This window comes from Notothenia rossii (genome assembly GCF_949606895.1).
Source record: "Notothenia rossii genome assembly, chromosome: 5".
In the NCBI taxonomy this organism is placed as follows: domain Eukaryota; kingdom Metazoa; phylum Chordata; class Actinopteri; order Perciformes; family Nototheniidae; genus Notothenia; species Notothenia rossii.
In genome coordinates this window covers 30,333,489-30,352,286 of record NC_136903.1, presented here as the reverse complement: position 1 = coordinate 30,352,286, position 18,798 = coordinate 30,333,489, and the positions used below count along the sequence as shown (strand labels likewise).

Below are 18,798 nucleotides of genomic sequence, written 5' to 3'. Positions count from 1 at the left end.
CAGTGTTGCAGATACGTTAGTGAACAACCATAAACTGCACACACACCTGTAGCAGTACTTGATATTGGTATGGATGCTGAGATATTCTTTATTTTGCCTGCAGTTTATCAAGTAACCAACTGGGAGATGAAGGAGTGAAGCGCTTTCTGGATTCCCTACAAACGCTTAAAATCACCAGCTATGTGAAGTAAGATGTGCTTGTGAAATATTGATGTCTACCATTTTATATATTAATGTGTAACCAATACAAGAAAACAAAGCAATCTTGGTTTCAATAGAAAATATGGGAAATCATTTTATCCCTGTTACCAGTCAACTTTTTTAATCGTCTTTATTATACTTTGTAAGACATGCATCAAGGGCTGTAGCAAAGGATACTACAAAATAACATGATCATTATAATAATCTGATAATTTTTTAGTAGTTTAGTATCCTTTTCCAAATGTTGAATCCAGTTTTTTCTCCTATTGTCTTATTTATATATTGTTAATTTGATCGTAAAGCTTATTGTTCAACTTAGATGTTCTGCTTTAGTATACATAAAAGTGTCAAAAAACTTAAAATAAAGGAAATACTTATTATTGCTTTTCTTTTACTCTTAATTATCAATATAGGAATAAACAACAAAGTCACTCTAGTAGACAATAGTTACATATATATGATGGTAATGTTTTTTTAATACAATATAACACTTTTCTGCTCTTTAATGTGTCTTCATCCACAGTTTGAGCGGCAATGGCCTGACTCAGCAGGGCGTGTTGGATGTGGTCAGCGCTCTGTGCAACTGTAACCACGTCAGCGGTGGGGAAGTCAGGTACGTCTCTGTATTGTAAAAATCTATTAATAAAGAGCAGACAAAATAAGAAATTGAAATAACAGCTGATAGCATTAACAACTGTAAAAATCGACAAAGTATTCATTACTGTCTCTGTCCATGTTAATGATAGTTTGGGAGCAGAGCAGAAGTGTCTCATCTGGTTCACACAATGTGAAGGCTGTGTGAAAATGCTGAGGTAGGCCAACACACAAACATTAAGAGTAAAAGTTTCTACTGTGTGACTATGCAGAGGCTTTTTTTTTTGTTCACAAATATAGGGATAGTTCAGATGTGTGACTTTAGAGTAAAATAACTGTTACATTTCTTTGTTGTCTTACATGGTGGTTCAAAGGTTTCATTTTGAATTGCATGCCTCAATTAGGCAGTGTATCATGTTGTCCTCGTGTTGACTTTCTTTGTTTGTTCTCTCCAATATTCTGCCTCTGTTCCAGCGTCAGAGAGAGCTGTTTGGAACATGACCATCTGATCAGATTAGCAGAGATCGTGTCTATCTGTTCCAGTCCGATCAAACTGGAGTAAGGACACCTCCATCGCCAGATACATTCATAATTTAGCTATTGTCATATAAAATGCTTCTCCAGAACTTTCACTTTGGAGGAAGAAAAAAACATGTATTTAAAAACAAAACTGTAGTTACCTTAAGGAAAATGCTTTGTGTTATGAAACATTCTTAAAACTACTCAATTAATTATTACATTACATTACATTGCATTTAGCTGACGCTTTTATCCAAAGTGACTTACAATAAGTACATTCGACCAGGAAGATACAACCTTGAAGAAAACCGAATCATATAAGTACATCAGGTTTCATAGAGCCAAACATTTCAAGTGCTACTCAACTGGCTTTAGATAAGCCAGTCCTTTATTAGAATATAAGTGCTTTGTTAATAATTCTATCGCTCGAAGTGGAGTCGAAAGAGATGAGTTTTCAGTCTGCGCCGGAAGATGTGCAAGCTATTTGCTGTCCTGATTTCAATGGGGAGCTCATTCCACCATTTTGGAGCCACTTAACACAGGGTTGGAACACAGTTATCTTTTTTTTTACTCAAGAGACTGACAAATATAATTTTTTTCATGTAATATTGACACATTGAACATAGATGCATCAGAAGAACCCTTAGTTGTTTCAGGTTGTCCTGTTGTTTATTTTCTTACTCTGTGCTTGCTCCACAGGTTCAAGAACAATATGCTGGACTCTGATTGGATAGCAGATTTTTTGAAACTGTTAAACAGCAGTCAAAGAGGAGTCAGTGTCAGGTAATAAAGAACACAGTGATGCAGCCTGTACTAAATATTTAGCTGTAGCCTTCCACTTCAACATTAATGTTGCACTGCTGGAAAATATGGTTGGAATACTGAGCTGTATCTCACTTCCCTTTCTTGTCAGTATTGAGGAATATTGGATCAGATCTGAGGATGCTGTTGGTTTGCTGTGTCGCTGTCTGGAGCTCAGCAGCAACACACACACTATCAGGTGAGATAAGCAAGCAACACGTGTTGGAAGATATTTTTTTGTAATTAAACACATGTTTAAACTCATTGTAAAATGTCCTGCATCGCCATTTTTCTGCTAAACACATTTACTTTGCAGGATTAACAACACTACGCTACACCTGTCTTTGATGAAATCCACTGAACTCAGGTAAAATATTTAAGTTGCATATTTAAATTTGTAGTACAGTACGAAGAACTAAACTGGCAATGAACAGTCTCAATTTCATACTGATGCCTCCATATGACCTACATAAGTATGTTAGATAAATGATTGGCTATTTCTACACACTTATTCTCAATGTGTGTGGGAGGCAGACTGTAAGGCCGTACTGCAGTCAAATCTGAGGTTTTCTAAAGGGACCCTGGTTTTTGAAAACACTGAAACCTTTGTCCAGAGAGGGCGGGAAATCAACACAACCTCCTGCTCTTTAATATACTGTATTCAATATTCAAAGTGTGACATCTGTTGGTTCGTAAACTAGTTTTGAAGCTAGTAAGGTGTATAATGGTTTATGCACTGAGGCTATTCTTTGAAATAGGAGACAGATTGTATGTTCTTCGAGGCGGGCATGCAAAAAATGACATATTGAATTAAGTATTTTTATCTGAATAAATGTTAAACTTGAACTGTGAGCTATGTGTTACGCATACAAATATGATACATATCTTTGGTTTATGTGTGTTTGTGTTTTCAGTGAGGACTCTGCAGATCTGAATCCATCCATGGCCACAAAGACAATAAGGTACTTTTTTTTAAAAACTCAAAGTAAATACCTCAAAGTGAAGCAAAACTGCATTTAAATCCCATAATTACAACTTCATTGTGGCTTTCCTTCCGACAATATAAATAAAGTGTGCAAATGCGACATAACACCATTAACATGTGCAGCACATAACTTGCTGGCAGTTATAGGTGTCAATCTCTAATCTCCGTCTCCGTCTTCCCCCCCCCCCCAGCCTCGTGGACTGTGCAGTGGAGGGGCACCACCTTGCATCTATGGAGAGTGTAATCACCAAGTGTTCTTCACTGACAGAGCTGGAGTTAGTACTCTCTATTTTCTGGTTATACATATGGCATGCACATAGCAGTGTTCAAGGAAGACATTTTTGTCATGTTTGTTGTCATTATTCACAGTTTGTCCCACAACAGCCTGGGTGCAGAGGGGGCTGAGTTTCTCTGTTCTGTCCTGCCCTTGCTGCCAAATCTCACTTCTCTCAGGTGGGAGATTTTTCCCATTTTGACGCTTTTACCCTTGCCTGCTTTAAAGTTCTAGCATGACAACCATCTTCTTTTGTCTTCTGCAGTATTGGTTCCAAAGAGACTTGTGTGACTGTGGTTGAGAAGCTGTCGGAGGCCTTGCTGCAGGCTAAAGCCATTCAGTGTTTAAAGTGAGCAACAAACACATTTTTATCACAACAAAAACCTAGCGCTGAATGGATAGCGTACATCCAGCACATTCTTTTTGTAATGTTAATGAATTTAAATGTAATCTTCCGTCTCCCAGTCTATCAGGTCATGTGATAAGTGACTCAGCAGCCCATGTTATGACCAGAATCTTGCCCACTTTGAGATCACTCAAGTAAGCTTTGAACATAATAACACTCCTCCACAAGGGAACATTATTTTCATTGATCAATCGCCACCATGTCAAATAAATAAAGAGCTCATAATGTGGAACTTACTCATGGGGATTGTGTAATTTGTAATTCTAGCCTCTCTCACTGTGAGTGGTCGGCGGCAGGAGGGCTGCAGCTCCTCGAAGCACTGGGAGAGAGTGTCCGCCTGGAAGGCCTTTGGTATAATACTAATGATCATGTGTACACAAATGTCTGAATACACTGAAGAAAAAGTGGTTTATAATGAGGAAGATTTAGCATTTCTTCACTTCCTCCTTTCAATGTCAATGTGTCTTTGATTCAATGCCTACAATGAGGCATAGCTGGTTAACACAGCTATCTATGACAACTGTTAAAAGGCAGTTGCTGTGAGGGTGGTTTAGTTTGTCTAAGGCATTACGCTTTTTACTACTGGCATTTGCATCTAGGCCTCAAATATCTTACAGGTAATGTTCGTTTGTAAAGAGGATCTCACTGATCAATCATAACGTTTTCCTTGCCATTGATTTATTTTGCAGCATTCAAAAATCTAATCTAATCTCAATCCCACTGTAGATTTTTGATTGTCTATGCTAAAAGTGAGTCGATATGTTTTTTCCTGTTTTTGTTTCTCTATGTTTATATGTGCCCCCCAAGTCTGGACTCCGTGCAGCTGAATGAGGAAAGCCGAGTGTGTCTGGCAGACGCACTGAGGAATATCAAGTCCATCCGAAGTCTCAAGTAAAAAACACGATAGAACTCCTGACCTTTTCAAATCATTAAGAAGACTAATCCAAAACTGCGCGGCCTGTGTATAGCTATTCATTATGTAGGTTTAAGTATTTCATTACACAGTCAAGCCCACCAAGCTATTCCAAGCAGACGTCTTTATGTGCTGCTAAAGTCATACTCAAGTACTTTCTTACACATATCAGGTACCCTTCGTATAATCCGGTCTATTTAAGATCTGCTCTCACATTGCAGTTGCTGTTGCTGCAGTTGCTGTTGCTGCACTTTAAATAATTGGGGGGGGGGGGGGGGGCGGGGATCGCCTGCTCCAACTATCCCTCTGAGAAATATGCTATTCCACATTCTCTCATAGTGCTAACTTGTAAATTGTTACTCACTGATGAGCTGAAGGTCAGTCATCGGCATACACTGCTCCTCTCAGTGTTGTTTATACAGCTAATAAATACACATCATTCTTACATGGATACAAATCCTCCACACATGAAAGATGTCCAGAACTTGCTTGGAACCTATGCAAGGATTTTGTAGCAGCAGTTGTGACCTTTGATTTGTGCATTGTGAGTGTGCCAGGCTAAATAAACAATGGGACCATTAGAAGTCAATGGGGTGCTAAATGGAAATGGATGATTAAAATTACTTGGTCTCTGCATTTAAAATATCCTTGTTTTATGAGCAGTGGGCAGCTATTATACCACATTATGCTGCTGTACTTGCACGCAGTGTCCAGGAGGTGGACTGTGATCCCTCAAAGTGCCAGTCCTCACTCTGTGCTACTGACCCTCTGTTTCCCAAGCCAAGTCCCTACAGACTAGTTTCTTCGGCCCAATACAGTCAAACCAATGCAACCAGATTGCTTGTCTGAGCAGTAATGTTGAGCTTTCATGTGTACATATTGTGTGTCAGGCTCAATAAGACGGCCATAGCAACAGGACCATCAAAAGAAAACGAAGTGCTACAGCTCCTAGCTGCCACAGAGGGACTAAAACTAATGGAGGAGATAGAGTGAGCATGCTAGCACATAAATAAATGTGATTTGAATGTTTATTTTGAAATAAATCAGTGATGTTGGATGTGTTATTGCTGTCAGGTTGAATGGCTGGAGGATGGCTGACAGAGGAGTAGAGCAGCTGAGCAGATTTCTTCCAGCCTGGACGGAGCTCAGGAAGATCAGGTAGGCAGTATAGGGTGAAGTCGAATTTGGTCCAATACATGACATTATATCTGATTCAGCTGATGCTTCTACCCAAAGTGACTCACACTAAGTGCAATAAACCACAAAGTTTAAGACTCATTCAGAATAGCAATAAAAATGCAAATACATTCTATTAAAAGGATATATTCTGCTCATTTTTAGGCTCATATTTGGATTTTCTGCCTCTACATGTTTACATGCTTTAATGTTCAAAAAGCTCTTTATTTGTCTCATACTGCCTGTGTTGCAGAACCTCTTTTCACCCTTTGTCTGAAACCAGAGGATGTTAGCCTTTGCAGACCATTTACATGTATACAAATCTATATAACACGCTACAGGAGAGGGAAACCCCAAAAAGCAGATTAGGGCCTCTTTAATATTAATCCAAGCCATTGGAAGTGGTTGTGCTTGGGCCTCAAATGAACTAAAACCCTTTAAATATTGTGTTTTTCTTTACAAATTAAATCACAAATAGTACGTTTTCACAAATAGTTATTTTGTAGAAACAATTAAAAAAACTCAAATTAGCTGGTGTTCCTCATTGTGAAAGCAGTGTATGAATACTCTATGGCAGCGGTTCCCAACCTAATCTAAAAAAAATGTGCGGCCCACATTCAACCATAAACAATATGGAGGCCAAATAAAGTTCTCAGAGTTCTTTTTATTTTAATTAGAAAAGGAGCTGGCTATCAGTAATACACAGACATTTGTATTACACGGTTTAATTTAATACTCAGCAACGTGGAGTGAGGGGAGGCAGAGCCTCACCTGTCATACTCCAATGTAACGGGAAAAAACTAAATAATAATAATCATAAAATGTCTCCAATGATCTGTGTTGTAAATGTGATTTCTGTATGATTCCAATCGCTTTTTATAGTCAAAATCGGCTAATTTGCCGAGCTCCGCTACAACTACATGGGAGCGATGAGAAGTGAGGCAGGGACGAGCTCTGCCTCACGTAACCCCACATAAACTGGCTGGAGCGCGGGCACTAATTTAGCGCGGGCACTTATTTTGTGAGCGCGCTCCAGGAGGTAAGGTGAGGTACAGATGAGGGCCCATTCCCAAACCGCCCCCTACACCCTACCCCTCCGTTTGCGCGTTCACGCGGAGGGTCCGCCATATTGAGGGCTGTTCCAAACCAACGAGTGTGGAGCGGTGTGGAGGGGGAGTGGGCTATCTAGCCCTCAAACAGCGAGTCTGCAGCGGTGCTGATTTAAGACCGGTCTCAACCTGACCGGAGTCACGCTGTGGGTGTCCGTCAGGAAACACGCTGTTTACAAGTAGTTCCAGCAAACATCCACTGATAAACTGCGATGTTAACAACCTCATGATAACCTCATATGTTTTAATTTAGGATCATACATGTGTTTAGTCTAGAAAAAGGTAAATGTGTGCATTTTATTATAAAGTTGTGTATATTTACAGACTGTTGCAAAAACTAAGAAGCTTATAAAAATCAGGTTTGAAACTAAAAGGGCTTTACAAAAAAATAACAAAATGAAATATGTTTGGAGTTTTATTTGAGTTATTAATTTACATTTTTTGTCTAAGAGATGCTGATTTGAAACCGTTGTTACATACAGTTACGGCATTTCCTGTTTCTGCCGGAGAGAGGGGAGTCCGTCCCAAAGCTTGCCGCTATATTTACTCCCTCTCTCTGACAGGAGGGAGCCTCGTTGAGCTGCGAGTGTGGCTACAGACGGAATTCACTCCGTCACGGAGGGGTAGGGTCGAGGGAGTGGTTTGGGATTGGGCCGAGATCTGCCTCATCTCAGATGCGTCACCCCACAGAAACTGGCTGGAGCGCAGGCCCTAAGCGCATGCCTGTTACCAACTCACTAAGGGCCGGCCCGTAGCACTGGCGTTATAGATGTTCGCCTAGGGCGCCAGATCTGGGGAGGCGCCGCGCTGGTAGAAAAACATTTTTGACCGTTGGTGCTCATCCTAATTTTCGGCCTTGATGTAACAACATTCATAATTAAGTAAATGTAACACCCTTTTTTGACTGGCTTATCTTGCGCCCGCAGCTCACAGCCAAAGTGCGAGTGAGCTTGGGAGCGAATGAGGGAGAGAGGGAGGGTGCACCGGTACCGGCGCTGTTGTTATTAGATTCTGGTGCTAGCTGCTCTAACGGATATTAGAAGAAGACGTTTCTACAATAATGTGGAGGGAGGGTCCTCTCCAGTCAGACAGAGAGGCTGATAACTACAGCTCAGTGAGGTAAAGGACTCTTGAGTGTTTAGACAGTTAACTTTAGTCTAGGTTATCTCAGTGGGTCTCAAACGGTTTGGTCACAATTTATGTAAACAAATATTTCCAAGGCACTCCTTTATAATTATTGGGATAAAACAGGTTTGAAATCATTTCAATGTATACTATAGGACAGTAAACCAAAAACATTGTTTTAAACTGGAGAGATTAAAAAAAAATGCACGAATAAATAAATGTTAATAGGTCAAATAAGATATGAATGAACAAAAAAAAAAAAATAAGTTACATTTATTTGTTAGTGGCTATGGTAGGTTATTGGTTATGTTCACATACTTATTTGATTAATAAAATGTAAACCAATCTTTTTCATATGGGTGTTTAGAGTTGTACCCCCTAGATCTAGTAGTAATTCTGCTTAAAGTGCACCAGATTGAAGCATTTTACTTTAAAGGTCACATGTCATGGCCATTTCCACTGATCCTAATTCCATTGTTGAGGTATACTAAAATAGAAAAATACTGTGCAATTTTCCAAACTAACATTGGTTTCGCATACAGCATCTCTGTAAAGTATGTGTATTCAGCAGTATTCACTTTCTCCACTAAACGGCTCACTGCAGCTAGAGACAGCTATTGTCTAGAGCCGGCCCTGAACTCACAGTAGGTCACAGATATAATGTTTGTAGATCCCTTTATTACTTGTGTCCTCGACATCCATAGTCTCTAAATAACTTATTTCACGTATATATGATATAATTTAGGCTCGCTGGTCTCATCATACAACGGCACTGAAAAAGCACCAGGGGAGGCAGCCATAACCTCTGCCGCACTGAAGGGGGTGCACGTGAGCCCACAGGTTCTTGTTGCTACTGTTATTCTACGCAGAAACGGTAGACACAGGCCCATTCCCAAACCGCCCCCTACACCCTACCCCTAGCCCTCCGCTTGCGCGTTCACGCGGAGGGTCCGCCATATTGAGGGCTGTTCCAAACCAACGAGTGTGGAGCGGTGTGGAGGGGGAGTGGGCTATCAAGCCCTCAAACAGCAAGTCTGCAGCGGTGCTGACTTGTAGAGATGGCAAATCCGGATCCTTTTATGGACTAGGAGTCTTATGAGTCAGTCATTGAAGAGATCCGGATCATACGAGTAATTTGAGTCATATGAGTCAGTATCACCAAGACAGTAGAAATCCTACCGGTGAAACCGAAAAGTTGTTGCATTTCACGAGTATATTAAACTGAATTTATATTAACCTCCGCTCCGCCCCTCCGTGATTTCCTTGTTTAGCGATACACAGCCAAACACAGCCAAACTCAACCTGAACACACACAAAGTCACAGCCGAAATAAAAACAATAAGTGTGGCTTGATATTGACATGTGACCTTTAAAATGTTAAAAAAATCTTCCCGGGGAGGCATACCTCCGGACCCCCCTAGAGGATGTGATGTCCACCCCCCATTCTATTGTGTATTCCTTGGATGCTCTATTGATCTTTATCTTTTCTATTGTACGATTCTCTGGCTGGGGCGCCAACTCAAATCTCGCCTAGGGCTGCAAATTGTTTAGAGCCGGCCCTGAACTCACTGTAGGTCACAGATGTAATGTTTGTAGATCCCTTTATTACTTGTGTCCTCGCCATCCATAGTCTCTAAATAACTTATTTCACGTATATTTGATATTATTTAGGCTCGCTGGTCTCATCATACAACGGCACTGAAAAAGCACCAGGGGAGGCAGCCATAACCTCTGCCGCACTGAAGGGGGCGCACGTGAGCTCACAGGTTCTTGTTGCTACTGTTATTCTACGCAGAGACGGTAGACGCAGGCCCATTCCCAAACCGCCCCCTACACCCTACCCCTACCCCTCCGTTTGCGCATTCATGCGGAGGGTCCGCCATTTTGAGGGCTGTTCCAAACCAACGAGTGTGGAGCGGTGTGGAGGGGGAGTGGGCTATCAAGCCCTCAAACAGCGAGTCTGCAGCGGTGCTGACTTGTAGAGATGGCAAATCCGGATCCTTTTATGGACTAGGAGTCTTATGAGTCAGTCATTGAAGAGATCCGGATCATACGAGTAATTTGAGTCATATGAGTCAGTATCACCAAGACAGTAGTCCTACCGGTGAAACCGAAAGGTTGTTGCATTTCACGAGCATATTAAACTGAATTTATATTAACCTCCGCTCCGCTACACAGTGCCTTTTGCTTTAATAAAAAATGTTGATCACAAAAAAAAAGGGTTATTTGGCGATTTGGCGAATCTGAGTCGGCTGTTGACTCGTGCATGAGGACGAGTCTGCTGGATCTCTGGATCTGCTGCTATATGGTTACGGCTCTGAGTCCGCACGAGTCTGCTATGTTTTGCACAGTGAGTCAGGATTTGCGAATCTCTGAGTCTGCTGTTGGCTCGTGCATAATATAGCCCGCGGCTCTTGCGGCTGTGAGTCCCCACGAGTCTGCAGGAAGTTTCACTGATCCGCGTCCTCCCCTCCCCTGAGCCAAACGATAACTTCTGGAAGCTATCCTACTTGCTAAAGGGTAGGCAGATGGACTGGGGTACGTTGTAATGTTATTTTACATGTTATAAAGAGAGTAGCGAGTGACGCAATTGATAGTTTTAATTTGTACGTCACACCAGGTGTAGGACTCAAAGGACTCGGGTTAATGGAGAGGGGAGACTCGTCACGACCAGCTCATTTCTAGGATCCGGGTTAATGATCCGGATGAATCAGGACTCGCCCATCTCTACTGATTTGAGACCTGCTTGAGGGTTATGGCTAGAAGGGATCCGTCTCGTGTAAATACGACGTCACGTTCTCGTTGTAACTCTCGTTGTAATCGGAGCGGCTCGGAAACACATCTACAGCAGTAACATGATGCAACATACACATTAATGCAGCAGCAATATTAATAGAGAAACATCAGACTTAATAGTAAAACACTGCAAGGGAACATTGTATTGCACCAGGAGCTATCTTGGGACTTTTAATGCGACAACGTTGACTTGCCTGTGAATAAAAAATAAACCATAGTGTTGGTGATCTACAGTGTTGTCATTCTTCTTTGAACACCAACAAGACCGCTAACACCCTATTTCAACAATCACACTCCCTGTCATTGTAATAGATAGTTTAGTTTAGCTTCTCACCATCATTTGCTGTGGCCAAATGATGTTAACGATCGCAATCCCAAACCACTCCCTCGACCCTACCCCTCCGTGACGGAGTGAACTCCGTCTGTAGCCACACTCGCAGCTCAACGAGGCTCCCTCCTGTCAGATGGAGGGAGTAAATACAGCGGCAAGCTTTGGGACGGACTCCCCTCTCTCCGGCAGAAACAGGAAATGCCGTAACTGTATGTAACAACGGTTTCAAATCAGCATCTCTTAGACAAAAAATGTAAATTAATAACTCAAATAAAACTCCAAACATATTTCATTGTGTTATTTTTTTGTAAAGCTCTTTTAGTTTTAAACCTGATGTTTATAAGCTTCTTAGTTTTTGCAGTAGTCTGTAAATATACACAACTTTATAATAAAATGCACACATTTACCTTTTTCTAGACTAAACACATGTATGATCCTAAGTTAAAACATATGAGGTTATCATGAGGTTGTTAACATCGCAGTTTATCAGTGGATGTTTGCTGGAACTACTTGTAAACAGCGTGTTTCTTGACGGACACACACAGCATGACTCCGGTCAGGTAGAGACCGGTCTCAAGTCAGCACCGCTGCAGACTCGCTGTTTGAGGGCTTGATAGCCCACTCCCCCTCCACACCGCTCCACACTCGTTGGTTTGGAACAGCCCTCAATATGGCGGAACCTCCGCGTGAACGCGCAAACGGAGGGGTAGGGTGTAGGGGTAGGGTGTAGGGGGTGGTTTGGGAATGGGCCTGAAAGTCTGCCTGCCAAACGTAAACATTCAGCCACGTGACATTCAGCCAAACTCTCGCGAGAGTTTTACACAAGACGGATCCTTTCTAGCCATAACCCTGCTTGAGACCGGTCTCTACCTGACCGGAATCACGCTGTGTGTGTCCGTCAGGAAACAAGCTGTTAACAAGTATTTCCAGCAAACATACACTGATAAACTGCGATGTTAACAACCTCATGATAACCTCATATGTTTTAACTTAGGATCATACCTGTGTTTAGTCTAGAAAAAGGTAAATGTGTGCATTTTATTATAAAGTTCTGTATATTTACAGACTGTTGCAAAAACTAAGAAGCTTATAAACATCAGGTTTAAAACTAAAAGAGCTTTACAAAAAAGTAACACAATGAAATATGTTTGGAGTTTTATTTGAGCTATTAATTTACATTTTTTGTCTAAGAGATGCTGATTTGAAACCGTTGTAACATACAGTTAGGCATAGCCGTGGGAACATGTTTCAAATGGGGGGTGCTGTGGGGATGACACCAGGGCCGGTTTTGACCAATTTGCTGCCCTATAGGCAAGATTTTAGCTGGCAATGAAAAACCTCTACAAAAGCTACAAACAGAGAAACATATTGACATGGTGGACAGCTTATATAAAAAGGCTTCAAATGTATACTATTTAGTATTGCATGAACATTGAACATGTTTTAATTGGGGGGTGGAATTCACATCCTCTAGGGGGGTCCGGGGGTGCCCCCCCGGGAAGATTGTTTTTAACATTTTAAAGTAAAATGCTTCAATCTGGTGCACGTTGAGCGCCCAATTACTAGAGACTGATCTAGGGGATACAACTCTAAACACCCATCTGAAAAAGATTGGTTTGCCTTTTAATAATCAAATAAGTATGTGAACATAACCGATAACCTACCATAGCCAATAACAAATAAAAGTAGGCTAACTTGTTTTATTTTTGTGGTTCATTTATATCTTATTTTATCAGTTAACATTTATTTATTTATGCATATTTTTAAATCTCTCCAGTTTTAAACGATATTTTTGGTTTACTGTCCTATAGTATACATTGGAATGATTTCAAACCTGTTTTTATTTATCCTAATAATTATAAGGGAGTGCCTTGGAAATATTTGTTTACATAAATTGTGATCAAAACGTTTGAGACCCACTGAGATAACTTAGACTAAAGTGAAATATCTAAACACTCAAGAGTCCTTTACCTCACTGAACCTCTCAGTCTGACAGGACAGAACTCGCCCTCCACATTATTGTAGAAAGAGCTTCTTATATCCGTTAGCGCAGCAGAAGCTAACAACATTCCCCGCCGGTACAGGTGCACCCCCTCTCTCTATCTATCTATCTCTCTCTCACGCTGGCTGTGAGCTGCGGGCGCCTGATAAGCCAACATCCCCCACTTTCATCACTTACAGCGCCCATCGTACAGGGCAAATGGAAAATGTAACCGGTGTGAAAAGGGTGTTATCTTTACTTAATTATGAATGTTGTTACATCAAGGCTGAAAATTCATTTTTTTTTAAATTATATTTGTATTTAATCTTGTGGAAGTGCAGATCCCCTGTCCTCCACCAGGGGGTGCTGCAGCACCCTCAGCACCCCTACTTCCCACGGCTCTGCAGTTAGGGCATTCCCTGTTTCTGCCGGAGAGAGGGGAGGCCGTCCCAAAGCTTGCCGCTGTATTTACACCCTCCATCTGACAGGAGGGAGCCTCGTTGAGCTGCGAGTGTGGCTACAGACGGAGTTCACTCCGTCACGGAGGGGTAGGGTCCAGGGAGTGGTTTGGGATTGGGCCGCAAACAACAAACTAGACTTTTGAAACTAGAGAAAGATAAGGAGGACTTTTACAAAAAAGTAATAGAGATTGTTGTCCAGAAGGATAGCATGGACTTCATCTTCAAGTCAAAGTAAGACCACAATTGTAATGAAAATGGGATCTTACTAAGAAAGAACAATCCAATATTTAGATGTTGGGTATCCTTTTCTTGAACGTTCTGTTTAAAATTATGAAAATAATAAGAATATTTCGATTTAGCTCAAAATATAGTAGCCTATTTGTAAATCTGACTCTCAAAGAGTCAGTGCCTCACCAGCCATGAACCTCACTGCACGTCACTGTGAATACTCGATTCTGATTTGTTAATTCAGAACATGTGACACGTTGTTAATCCAGTACAGTCCACTGTCAAGGACTGTAATGACCGTTGCTAAAGAGGATCACGAAAGAAAAAGGAAAAGAGGTTCAAATAAAAAAAAATCTTAATAATGAAATGTTTCCACACAAATCATAATGTTTTACAAATTATTTCGCGGCCCACTTGCAATGCCTTCGCGGACCACTAGGGGGCCGCGGCCCACAGGTTGTTAACTGCTGCTCTATGGTAATGAGAGGAGCTGGAATCTGCCTTGGCCATTCTCGCACAGTAGTACTAGAAGTGTAATACAATTATGCATGTGACCTTTTACAAGTTGTTTTCTACATTTACTCTTGATTGCTATGTGGGTCAGGGGTCTACAGCTTTGGGGGAGGGGGGTGCTAACTAACTAAATCCATTGCTGCCACAGACTTGTGTACATGACCGGACTTTCAGAGGGCATTCTTTACTGCTGCCAAGTTCCATGTTTGTGATAAAAGTCTCATAAGACATCATTGTTTTATTCATTCCTCATGTTTCAAATGCAAGCATGCTTGAATATAACCATAGCTAAAACCATATCAAATCAAACATTAGTATAGAATACAGAAAAGTCTTTATTAACTAGGGAGCTACTCAAATGACAATCTGTCAATTTACATGTGTCACATCTTTCACAATTTTGTTCACGCCGCTGTGTATGTTCCAATATTATTTATACTTTTAAATATATATACATAATATTGTTTAATTATTTTCCCTGTTGTGAGATCTGTAGTGAATGTACCCTTTAAATACCTGCATGGCTTGGAATGGTCGCTAATGCACACCCTCTCCACTTTATATTGTACACTAGTATACATCATACATGTTATTATAAACCTGCAGGTAATTATTTTATGGTTCTTAAATTGTTGTTGTTCCTAAGTGTGATAAATGATAGCATAATCTTTCGTATTTTTTCAATGTGTGTTTGTGTATTTCACAGTCTGTCAAAGAACCTTATCAGCGACCAATCAGGAGACCAGCTACTGGAGGCTTTGAACAGATGTAGTCACCTGGAAGAGCTCCAGTAAGGAAATAATGTCATTGTTTTATTGTCTTATTCCTGTGAATGCTGTTACTAAAATACAATGAAACACCTTTTAAGAGGTGAAGATTCTGTTGTGTATTCAATAACGTTTGCACTTATTCTACCCATTGCTAAAGAAGCAATACAACATTTAAAGGAATCTTGGCAAAATCCAAAAGTGACTTGCAACTGGACTCAGACTTTAACAACAATGACTCGTGACTTTACTTGGACTTGAGCCTTTTAAGCCCAAAGATGAAAAAGTATACAGTTTTAAACGTGTGCCAAAAATCTGTTTATTTCCATTCATATCCTGAATCATATACAATTAAGTCATTCCCAGCAAGTCCACTTCAATCCAATTTAACAACATCAAATCATGTTGCAGAAAAATGTTGTGTTTCTGAGTGCCCTTTGGAAAAAATTATATGAAAGATAGTTCTCTATGCTAAGGTCTTACATTTGGTCAAGAGCGCATGATGAGCTGTTTAGGACTCGAAAGTCAAAGTATGGAATTTAACTGTCTTGACTCGCAATGTGAGTGCAAAGATTTCACACTTATTCGTGACTTGTGAATAAATTACAAGGTCTATTTGGTTTAAAGGCTTTAAATTAATGAGTGTGTCTCCTTTTAACCATGTTGACGTTTTCTATCTTGGAAATGAGACTTATAGCTATAAAACATTTTGATGCACAAGCCCTTTGTTATTACCACATCTAAAAACATTTATATTCTTAAAGTTTTCTATGCTGGGAACAAGTACAGTTTTCCATAAAGATAGATAAATACTTTATTCATCACAAATCGGGAAATTATTTTTGTTACAGCAGCAAAGTGTTCAGGCATTAAAATTATTAAAAGGTGGAAAAAACGTATAGACATAATAAAATAAAAATAAAAACAATAAACAGCAAGTATATATACATATATACAGTAGAAAGGACATGAACCACAAAGAATACACAACAAAAAATGTTCTAGATGAACTAGACTCTAGAAGTTAGACTGTTATATAAAGACCAAATGACTACATCAACAGAAATATAAACGTATACAGTTTATACATATATACAAACAGTATATACAGTAAAAAAGAATAGAAATTACATTTTTTTGGCACATTTATAATGCTACAAAATTGAAACATCTCAACCATGCTTTCTTGCAGTCTGTCTAGCAACAGTCTCGGAGATCTCACCGCTGCCAGGATGGCCCTGGTTCTACCGTCACTGACACACATCACTGTGTTGGAGTAAGTCACTTTCACAATTCCTATTAATAATTATTACATTTGATATCCTGAGGTTAATGTTTTTGTGTCTTTCCAGTATTGCAGAGAACAAGATTGGAGAGGAAGGGTCAGTGAATCTGGCCAAAGCAGTAACGTGCTTGAAGAACCTCACTAAGCTTCAGTAAGACTCTTAAGCTTCTTCTAATCAAGACCCTAATGGCTGACTATATTTATCAATACAGGCTTTGCGTTAAATGTTATGCTTCTTTTCCTCGTATGGTGTGGCAGACTGACCTCTGTTGGGACTTCGGAGCTGTGTGATGTTGCTGCCAGTCTGGCCCACTGTCCCCTCATACAGGATGTGGGGTAAGGTTGAAACATGTCATATAAGACATTGTCAGTAAATCATTATCAAGGATGTATGTTATTATATTAAAGACACCGGGACAGTTAGGATGTTGGAGGTACTTTTCCATAGTCAGTGTATTTCCTAAAGTAGATGGCACTAGGCTTGCCCCCAGTTTAGAAAACTAGAGACAGGAGTGCCAGAACAGAAGCTAAGAAAAGTACTGTTGTAGATACAAATTAAATAGTATATAAAAGTCCATGTTAAGTGCTTTACAATCGCATCTTAATAAGACATATATAGTAGGAAAATACAAATATTTAAATAAATAAATAAAAGAGAGTTTAAAGGGAATTCAAACTAAAGTAAATCCGGAAAGGCTGTCAGATATAAGTATGTTTGAAAAAACTGTCAGACCATATGCCAAGATTCCTTCCATCAGAATTGATATGATCCCATAGTGACCAACAGATGCCATCTGCTGGATGCCAATGAGAAGGATCGCTGTTAATCTCTGATAAAGATGTTTGGACAAAAGTAGCCCATGTTTAGATTCAGAGTTGCCCCGGTAGCGGAAGTCTCTGAAGGATGTCCTTAATTGTGCTACATTATTCTTTTCAGCCTAATCATATAATAATCATGGACAAGCTACATTACATTACATTGCATTTAGCTGACGCTTTTATCCAAAAGCGACTTACAATAAGTGCATTCGACCAGGAAGTACATCAGGTTTCATAGAGCCAAAACATTTCAAGTGCTACTCAACTGGCTTTAGATAAGCCAGTCCTTTGTTAGTATATAAGTGCTTTGTTAATAGTTCTATCGCTCGAAGTGGAGTCGAAAGAGATGAGTTTTCCGTCTGCGCCGGAAGACGTGTAAGCTTTCTGCTGTCCTGATGTCAATGGGGAGCTCATTCCACCATTTTGGAGCCAGGATAGCAAACTCACATGCTTTTGCTAATGGGAACTTGGGTCCCCCTTGTAGTGCGGGTGCAGCGAGCTGTTTGGCCGATGCAGAGCGAAGTGCACGTGCATGAAAAAATATCGTGAGACGATCACATGCTCTAAAGGACTTTTGGAATTGTGTGCTGCAAAATTTAATGGCACGTTGTAAAAATACATTTAACCTTGGTTTTAGTACATGGTAAACTGTTACTACAAAGCGGTGACCTCAACCAAATATTTCCGCATCGGCCAGACCATGTTACCTCACAAAACCAGGAATGTCTTTCATGAATGGCTCTCTTCAGTTAATTCCACAGAATCTAAATACATTCGAGGCCATGATTGACCAATCTGAAACATGAATTTTCTTTAGTCTAAGACATTTTGTAGGTCATTTTTTCCGTATGTTTATCTGCATTTTCCTGTCACATTTCCCAACTTCTATTAAAATCAGATGACTGACAGCTTCCATGGAATTTCAACTTATAAAACATATTTTTAGCCAGTTAAGTGCATTGTTCCCATTGAGTAATAGTTGTTCTGGCCTTAAATGACCACATAGAGTCACGGTGACCCCTTCTCCATGCTTCACTATAAGGATTATGTAAAGTTATTGGTTTATTTTTCTTCATTAACAAGTGTAAAGTGTTTCTGCATTTCTGCATTGTTACAAGTTTGTCTGAACATTGTCCCAATAGCATAAAGGTTGTCAATGGGAAATGTACAGTATGGATCATTGTGTTTAAAGAGAGCACATTGCTTTCCTCAAAAAGCACCATTGTCACCTTTATTCATACTTTATTATTGAGATGTAAAACACATTCGAAGTAACATAAACAGATCTTTAATGGTAACCCAAACGGTTTTCTATAACCTTTTACACCCTTGTTGGCCATTTTGCTTTGTTGAAAGTACTCTGGAACACATGTAGATGAGGGGCAGTGCACATGAGGTTGTGAGGAGTTTTCGACAGAGCAAGGTGGGGGTTATTGGTGGTCTTACAGCACCACCTATTGGATATTTGGTGGTATGTCTTTTGATGTAAATCAGAAATCCTGACCAGCAACTCT

At 40.2% G+C, this 18,798-nt stretch overlaps 1 protein-coding gene across 3 annotated transcripts in view; it reads left to right on the top strand.

The window, feature by feature from the left end:
• nlrc5 (NLR family, CARD domain containing 5) overlaps positions 1 to 18,798 on the top strand; it is a 50,710-nt gene that overhangs the window by 29,437 nt on the left and 2,475 nt on the right. For 2 of the 3 annotated variants that reach the window (XM_079680318.1, XM_079680317.1), the window contains exons 33-52: positions 104 to 187; positions 725 to 814; positions 948 to 1,013; positions 1,270 to 1,353; positions 2,014 to 2,097; positions 2,228 to 2,314; positions 2,432 to 2,482; positions 3,030 to 3,077; positions 3,292 to 3,375; positions 3,470 to 3,553; positions 3,640 to 3,723; positions 3,840 to 3,914; positions 4,048 to 4,131; positions 4,588 to 4,671; positions 5,584 to 5,682; positions 5,768 to 5,851; positions 15,120 to 15,203; positions 16,373 to 16,456; positions 16,533 to 16,616; positions 16,724 to 16,801. In XM_079680318.1, the coding sequence (XP_079536444.1) occupies positions 104 to 187; positions 725 to 814; positions 948 to 1,013; positions 1,270 to 1,353; positions 2,014 to 2,097; positions 2,228 to 2,314; positions 2,432 to 2,482; positions 3,030 to 3,077; positions 3,292 to 3,375; positions 3,470 to 3,553; positions 3,640 to 3,723; positions 3,840 to 3,914; positions 4,048 to 4,131; positions 4,588 to 4,671; positions 5,584 to 5,682; positions 5,768 to 5,851; positions 15,120 to 15,203; positions 16,373 to 16,456; positions 16,533 to 16,616; positions 16,724 to 16,801 (1,602 nt within the window). The remainder of the gene's footprint in view (positions 1 to 103; positions 188 to 724; positions 815 to 947; positions 1,014 to 1,269; positions 1,354 to 2,013; positions 2,098 to 2,227; positions 2,315 to 2,431; positions 2,483 to 3,029; positions 3,078 to 3,291; positions 3,376 to 3,469; positions 3,554 to 3,639; positions 3,724 to 3,839; positions 3,915 to 4,047; positions 4,132 to 4,587; positions 4,672 to 5,583; positions 5,683 to 5,767; positions 5,852 to 15,119; positions 15,204 to 16,372; positions 16,457 to 16,532; positions 16,617 to 16,723; positions 16,802 to 18,798) is intronic. The other variant, XM_079680319.1, reaches the window with a different exon arrangement.